Raw genomic sequence first — 8,484 nt, 5'->3', positions numbered from 1 at the left:
ATTTCTTGAGTGTGGTCCAGAGCCCCCACTGGCATCCCCGGATCCCACTGCTTGGCCCCAGCTTACGTTCCCAATCTTGCTTCTAGCCGTTCCTTCCCATTTCCCTTGATCTATTCTGTCCTGCGACAAGGTCTGTTCACTCCCATGGTCAGAATTGATCAGGATTGGTCCTGGACTCACCTTGACTGTTTACTCATTGGTACTTATGTTACAGCTGTCACACCAGCTTGTCCCTCCTAGACAGGGTCAACAAGATGACCTCTCAACTGGGTAATACTTCCAAAGCCATCTACCTGTCTGACCTCCTCTTCCTCCCATTGTTTTCATCTAAAAGAGGTATCTTTATTTTCTATGATGGATGGCTTTATGCCAACTTGACATAAGCTAAAGTCATCTGAGAGGAGGGAACCTCAATTAAGAAAATGTCTCTATAAGATCATGCTGTACGCAGGCCTGTAGGACATTTTCTTAAGTAATGATTGATGGGGAGGGCCTAGCCCATTATGTGTAGAGCCATCCCTGGGATGGTGGTCCTGGGTTCTATAAGAAAGCAGCCGAGCAAGCTATGGAGAGCAAGCAGCATCCTTCCATGGCCTCTGTATGGAAACTCCTGCCTCCTTGCTCTTGCCCTGTTTGAGTTCCTGTCCCAGCTTCCATCAGTGACGAATAGTGAACAGAAGTGGAAGCCAAATGAACCCTCCCACCCAAGTTGGTTTGGTCATGGTGTTTATCATGACACTAGAAACTCAAGCTAAGATATTCACAAAATCACAGAGAGCCAAAGCTATGGGTTAGGGCAATTGAGTGTGTTTTGCTGTTGGTGGTTGGAGTGGTTCTGAGACAGGTCATGTTTATGTTGCCCAGGCTCTTTTCAAGCTCTCTTTGTAGCCCAGGCTGTATTCAGACTCTTGGTTCTCCTGCCTCTGCCTTCTGTGTTTGGATTACAAGTGCACACCACCATGTCCAGTTGCAAATACTTTCCCGTTGCTTCTGCTCTGGGCGTTGCTTCTGGGTTTGTCTTCTTCTTCTCACTACCATCTTTTCTCCAACACCCATGCGTTTGTTTCTCTCTGTGCTATTCCTTAAGACCCCATTCACTCTCCCTGGTTCAACACTGTGTGCCTATCTTTTTTCCCCCAGATTCACTTTTCATCAAAACTCATGGCAGACAGTGAGTTTGGTTTTGTTTTCCAGCAGTTGGAGCCATGATAAAGGTCTGAGGACAAAGGCTGAGGGAAAAAATTGAAGCCTACATTTGGAGTCAGGGATCCATCAGGAGCAAGGGATATCTCTGGCCCTGAAGGAAGGGGTTGAGACCTCTCCTGCAGGCATTGCGTGGTCATAGTGTCCTGTGTGGGAGGAAGCAGCTGTCTGGCTGTTTTCAGATGGGATGTCAAGTTCCTGGGGATGCAGGATTCCCCCTGTTTATTGTTGCCAGACCTTAGTCTTTGGGTGTTTAGGGTAGGTGATGGGTGGTGGTTTGCTGGTGACCTGGCAGTTATCCATGAGCTGGTCTGTAGGGGACAGGGTGCCAGTCAGGCTTCCTGGCTAGACCAGTGAGGATCATGTGACTTCAAACCTGTCTCCTGGCTTCCTCAGCTGAGAAGTCAAGGGAACAATTGTTGGCCTTTTGACTGTGTTTTGTTTCAAACTTCCGTTTATTTTTTAAAGGTTTGTCTTTCATGGCCCCAACGTCTAGGCCAGACACAGAGCCCCCGAGCTGGCTTTTAGCAAGCTAGTTACCTGGATTTCATTGTTAGTTATAAAATAAGTGCACAACTCCAGCCTCAGCTGACCCCAAGTCAAACTGACAGAGCTATCAAGCCCATTGGCTTCATGAAAATGAATTCTGAAGTCAGCTTTATGGCCCTGCCATGGCCAGACAAGGAAGGCAGATGAGCCCAGTCCTAATGAGTCCCAGCAGTTTTCTGTTTACCGTGCGTCAGAGAAGGGAAGGTTTTCATTTCAGACGGCCCGCAGTGATTCAGACTTCTTCCCTCAGGGGTTGAAGAAGACGTTCGTGACCATGGACCAGGAGCGACCCCGCTGTGAGCTCAGCATCAACAGCAGAAACGATCTCCGCAAAGTTCTCCACCTGGAGTTTCTCTACAGGGAGAACAAGGTGCGTGTCTTTTGAGGTGCGAGCCGGCTGGTGTCCTTGCACCCGGGGCCTGGCAGCTGTGGCAGGAGGTTAGGGGACTGGCCAAGATGACAAATTTCAGAGTGAACTAGGTTCATCCCACCAGGCCTGAGCGTCCCCTGGCGGGTCTGAGGTCACTGAGTCTGTGCCTGAGAAGCTGTTCTCTGTGTGCCCCTTTCCCTACACAGTGGTAGTTTTAGTAAGATTGCTTAAGGATATGTTATGCAGTAATATATATAAAGATTTCCCTTCTGTGGCTGTAAGTCACTTGTGACTTAGGTCAGCAGAGGTGAAAGCTAGGTTTAGCACACCCAGGGGTGTGGGAGTTGAGTCAGCCAAGGGGACGTGTTTACATGTCTTCTTGAGGTATGGAGGAACCCCTGGCCCTAGACCCCCTACCCCACCTGCTGTGGTCATGGCGCCCTGGAGGCTTCTCCCATGCCCTGTATTTGAAGTAGAACATTTTGTCTCAGTAGTGTCTGCCTCCCTCATGCCCATGGACTTAGTCGACAGGCAGAGAGTGTGTGTCTGTTTCATGTTGTGTCCCCATATTTAATGAGTTGTCTTATGACTTATTGACGAATCCTTATGTATCTGTGTGATACATAAGCAAGAGGTTAGAAGACTGAATCCGTGAAGGCGGAAGCTATAATCCTGTCTTAAATTTTCTTTATGTTAGAAGAGTCCCCTCCAGCAAATGTTCCTTCATGCCTGGGCATGACCGACCTAACAGAGAGGGAAACTGGTGAATATCACCTCCTTCTGTGTTTGTCGTACTTTAAAAAGAGAGCCGACAAGTGCCATCTCATGCGGAAGTCTGACAGTGAGCATAGGGGAAGCCACGCTATGTTGAGTAAGGGGAGGATGTTCTGCCGGCTTCCAGGCCCACTTCTCTGGGCATAGGACCAAAGCTCTGAACCCACTGGTATGATGGGAATTTGCCCTTTGAGGAGTGCTGTGGGCCAAAGAGGCTGTTTGATATCTGACAGTCACTTATGGACTAGGATAGAGATCTTTTTTCTTTTTTTGTCTCCTGAGACACAGTCTTATTTTGTAGCCAAGGCTGGGCCCAAACTTATTATGTAACTTAAGCTAGCTTCAAACCGTGGCAATTCTGCTTCAGCCTTCCTGAGCATTGGAATTACAAGTATGTGTGCTACCAGGCCCAACACTGGGCGAGAGATTGATTTTCCAAAGAAGACTTGGGTTTGGGGAGATGGCTGGGTGGTAAGAGTCTGAGTCTCCAGCAACCACATTAAAAAGCTAGTGTGGTTATGCATTCCTCTCTCACCAGCACTAGGGAGCAGACAGAGGTGGTGGATCCTAGGAATTTGCTGGCCAGCCAGCTTCCCGTGCAGTGAGACACCTTATCTCCAGGCAATAAGGCAGACAATGATAAAGGATGGTACCTGACACTCTCCTCTGACCTCCTCGTGCCTGTGAACTGTCATGGACACCTGTACACTTATGTGCATGTAACACACACACACACACACACACCACTGCCTCCCACAAGTAAAAATAAATAAAATGAAATGAAATCCTAACTGACTGAATGGGCATATGGGAATGAAAACAAGACTGTTTGGAATACCCAGAGAAATATCCAGATCCCTTGACAACTTACCGTGTATGGTGTGGCAGAGAGGATCTTGGGTCAGCTTGCTCTGTGTAAGTGCCAGATGGAGTTCCAGGCAGGTCTGCAGACCCCAGCCGCTGGCCTTCAGCTTACAGCAACACTGTCTGCAGAAGCCCTTAGGATTCCATTGAGGAGGTTAGGCCCTGGCGCCATGTGAGGCCGGCCAGAGACCGAGGCATCCCATAGGACTTTTATCCTCATGCCCTCCGTACAAGTGTGCGTGCAGTCCTGGATCTGGGGTACGCTGACTTAGTAGCTCTCTGCCCTTCACTGCCGAGATGTTCATGGTGGGGAGATGTTTCACAGGGACTGGAAACTTCACCCAGAACATCCAAAGGACCATACTGGTCCCTGGGATTTGATGGAAAACCACTTGCACCTAATTTCTCAGAAGTACCTTGTCATTTGTTTTTACGTTTTCGCCATACCGTCGTCTCTCTACAGTAACGATTATCTTCAAAACTTAAGGCTTCATCAGACCTGGGTAAATCTCTGACTGTTTGACGTAAGCAGTAGATTTTAGCTATGATAGAATGAATTGGAGCTCTGTTTTAAAGACATGAATGTTTATTAGTCATCTGTTTTGAGATCCACAGAGCCCAGAGCTCACCCGACCCCAGGGAAATGCTACAGTTCAGTATGAATATTCCCAGTACCTTGTTTTTCCTGAGAGTTAAGTGATGGATTAGAAAACCCATGTAAGACCGAGGTCTGGGGAAATGGTATTAGCTTTACCGTGAGGCTGTGTCCCGTGTGAGCTTTGTGATGTAAAGACTCACAAAAGTGTAACATGGGCAGCCAAGTAGCCCAGAGAACCTCACTCAGAGAAAAAGGCAAGCTGTTTGAAATAAATTTCATATGTTTTATTCAATTTTCTTCATTGTAATCTTAATTTAGACCAAGACAAAATAAAATTTTTGGCCTTATAAAAACCTAGTAAATAAACCCATTATTCCCAACTTTAACTATCTGCTAAGGCTGTTGAACTCAGTGTTGTCTACTGGTCATGCATCTTGGCCAGAGAGGAATAATAGGGGACAGACTTGGCCTAAGCTGAGGGCTCCACACCAGGCCCTTCATTGGACACTGGGCTGCTCTGACTTGGCATACATGGCATGCTGTAGTGTGAACGCGGCGGGGCTGTGTCCCGCCACCCGGCCGCCGGCTAGCTTTACACCCGAAATAATTACACGGAAACTGTATTCTTTTAAACACTGCCTGGCCCATTATCTGTAGCCTCTTATTGGTTAATTCTCACATCTTCCTTTAACCCATATTTAATAATCTATGTAGCACTACGAGGTGTGGCTTACCAGGAGAGATCTTAACCTGCGTCCATCTCAGAGAGGAGAATCATGGCGACTCCCTATGGAGACTGCCTGAAGCGTCTCCCCACTCCTACTACCCAGCATTCTGTTCTGTCTACTCCGCCTACCTAATTTTCTGTTTTCTTAAAGGGCCAAGGCAGTATCTTTATTAATAATGAAAGTAACACATAGACACTCCTCCATCAGCATGCAGGCCCATGGCTGGCCACAGCTCAGCAGGACCCGGTGCTCCCAGCTCAGCTCTTGGGGTTGGACTGACGCATGCCAGGTTCCTGAAGCCACTCTGTGGGTCACAGCTCCGACAACTAGGTGACTGTTCAGATTGTTTGGGGGAAGAGGTTTAAAGAAATCAAAGCTCTAATTCTTGCTGTTTGGGTTTAGTAAGTCTCAGTTGGTCATATATATATATATATATATATATATATATATATATATTTACGGCTGGAAAACACTGATATCATTTTTTTTTAAAAAACAATTGTTTGCAGAGTATAACCTGAGTCAGTCCCAGACGACTCTTTGCTTTTCATTTTAATCTCCGGCTCCAGGGTCTGCAGTCACTAGTGGTCGGTGTTAAAGAGGGATCATCCACTGTGTTAGTTACCTTGGTCTTTGCCATGACAAAATACCTGGCAGGAATGACTTAAAGGATGAAATGTTTACTTGGGATCATGATTTCGATACTTTGGTCCATCATGATGGGTAAGATATGGTGGCTAGGATGTGATTTGGCTTATAACATGATGTGTATATATCAGTGAGGCTGGAATCAGGGGCAGGTATGACCTTCAAAACCCTGCCCCTTATCGTCTATTTCTGCCAGCCATGCCCCGCCTACTAAAGACTCTACAGACTTCAAAATAGTGCTACAAGCTGGTGACTAACAACCCGGAACAGGATCCTGTGGGGGACATCCCAAATTCAAGTCATAACACCCACTACTAAGTGTTCAGGCCTCAACTGCTCCTTGGCTCTGTGGAGGCCAGATAGATGGCAGAAGGAGAGAAGTGACTGCTCTCAGTGGTCTTCTGACCTCTACACACTTGCAGTGGCACCCCTGCCCTAGAAATGAAGTGGAGTACAGAATTAAATTAAATTGTATTTTCCTAATGAAAGGATATATCTCTTCTAGTTGTTTCTATAGGGAAAGAATGCAAAAGGAAATTAGCTTTGGGCAGCCCTCTGTTCATGTCACGATGCACAAGACATTTGTTCTTTTAGAGTAGATTTTGTCTTTGTCTCTGCATCCCTCCCCAGCAATGCCTGGCACACAAATGAGTAAGTGTGTGTTTGCTGGACGTGTGTAGTATGATGACCTGTGTCAAAGAATCGGGATGGTCATCTTTTCACCCTTCTCTTAACGCTGTGCATTCAATTAATGATATTTTTTCCTTCCCAATGACAGGCAAAGGAAAAGCCTCTGAAGACAAACCTCGAGCTCATTACCAGATACTTTCTGGACCATTCTGGAAACACAGACAACTTCAACCAAGAAGACCCAATCCCCGCACTCCCGGTTCCAAAGAAAAATAATAAATTGTCTTCGAGGTGCCCAGAGACCACCCTGGTGAATATATACGATCTTTCAGATGAAGACACAGGAAGACGGATGTCCTGGTCAGAAGCAGGCAAAGCCAGGTACCCACCTCTTCCTCCACCTCTTCACTCTGCCTAGCAGCTTGCATTGCTGCCGTAACAAATCACAGGGACAGTGAGTGTTCTCCAGGAATCAGAACCTTAACGTCAGCTCGGTCTCAGCGTCAGCATCATTTACAGACTACCTTCACAGCAGCACCCAGCCTGCTCTCAGATGCAACCTGTGCATCCATTTTGACCCCTTTGTTCTCCTCAGCCCATGGGATAGTCCTGCCTACACCAGGGTGGTCCTTTTCCTATTTAATTAAGCCTTTCTGGGAATGCTCTCACGGATGCACCCAGAGGTGTGCCTCACCAGTCTCCCAGGGGATTCTGAGTCCAGTCGTGTTGACAGTGTGAGTTAATCATCACAGATCTCATAGTTAGGGCTTCCAGGGATGGGGACATGCACATCTTTGGGTGTTGCTGTTTAGTTTACCCCACTGTATATTTTGGGGTCTCTGTCACAGGTGTTTACGTAGGATTCCAAAGGTAGACTTTATATTCCATGATTTCTAAGGTCCAGCGACGTGCTTTGATTTTCTTTGAAACAGGTATATGGTATTATAATTGAGCCTCCATTATTTGGAGAAGAGTTTCATCGGTCTGCAACTATCATATGGTACATGTGGTCTCCAGTGGTGTGTGTAACTTGTACGATCCCCTACTGTGTGAAGTTACCAATAGTGGAGTAACTTTTGGGGAATGGGTCTTTTCTTACACATGACAGAAAAGCACTTCTTTCTGATGGTTGGGAATCAGCTCAGTGCACCAAAGGAGAGTAACCTGAGGCTTTAAACATGAACGATCAGGAGGGAGGTATAAAGGTGGCCCCTTTTGCAGAGGCATTTGCTGCCTGGCTGAGAAAGTCAGTATTTCTGAGACAATGAGCAAACCAACAGTGTGGTAGTTGAAGGCTTCAGGTTCCGATCCTACCGTTTTCCCAAGCCTGATGTACCTCAGCATCCTTTCCATTACCTTGCCTGATGTACCTTGGCATCCTTTCCATTACACTGTCTGATGTACCTCGGCATCCTTTCCATTACCTTGCCTGATGTACCTCAGCATCCTTTCCATTACCTTGTCTGATGTACCTCGGCATCCTTTCCATTACCTTGCCTGATGTACCTCGGCATCCTTTCCATTGCCTTGTCTGATGTACCTCGGCATCCTTTCCATTACCTTGTCTCTTTTTTTCTTTTTTGTATCCTGTCAGCTCCTGGTTCCTAGTGATGCTAAATGCTTCCGCCCTTCCTGACCAGATGACAAAGGCTCCTTGTTCACATGTCCATTCCTTAGGTAACTCTTATGAGTGATGTCTTGGGCGCATTGTGGAGGTCAACACATCTACAGATTCTGCCCTGACTTGGATAGTGTGAACGTTCCATAGTCCACATTGGGACAGGTCATTCCTTGCATGGAGGTCACAAGAGACTTTGTAAGTCTGTGCCAGCCTAGCCCCCCTACTCACTGGAGCTAGCTCCTTCCCAGGCCTGTGTGCTGAGCTTCAGGAATTCTCCAGGCGCTCCCTCCAGCTTCCCCCAGCCTCTCTTGGCCTTGTCCTCTCTGCCTGACATTCCCCAACAACGACGCTGTGACTGCTGCATTCATGTATGGCCCAAGGCTCGCTGGGAGGTGGCACAGTGTGTACCAGGGACCAGGAGAAGAAATCTGAGACCAGTGGATGCAGGCCTCTGAGCAGCCCAGGCAAAGCTCCCCTTTACCTCAGTCCTGTTCTTTTT

General features: G+C 47.2%; 1 protein-coding gene across 4 annotated transcripts in view; it reads left to right on the top strand.

Moving 5' to 3' along the window:
• Positions 1-8,484, top strand: part of Mindy4 (MINDY lysine 48 deubiquitinase 4) — a 114,641-nt gene that overhangs the window by 6,450 nt on the left and 99,707 nt on the right. For all 4 annotated transcript variants that reach the window (XM_038318500.1, XM_038318498.1, XM_038318499.1 and 1 more), the window contains 2 exons: positions 2,003-2,122; positions 6,513-6,745. In XM_038318500.1, coding sequence (XP_038174428.1) covers positions 2,027-2,122; positions 6,513-6,745 — 329 coding nt within the window. In that variant the 5' untranslated portion in view covers positions 2,003-2,026. The remainder of the gene's footprint in view (positions 1-2,002; positions 2,123-6,512; positions 6,746-8,484) is intronic.

The sequence above is a fragment of the Arvicola amphibius genome, chromosome 2 (assembly GCF_903992535.2).
Source record: "Arvicola amphibius chromosome 2, mArvAmp1.2, whole genome shotgun sequence".
Taxonomy (NCBI): Eukaryota; Metazoa; Chordata; class Mammalia; order Rodentia; family Cricetidae; genus Arvicola; species Arvicola amphibius.
This window is presented reverse-complemented; position numbering and strand designations above follow the sequence as displayed.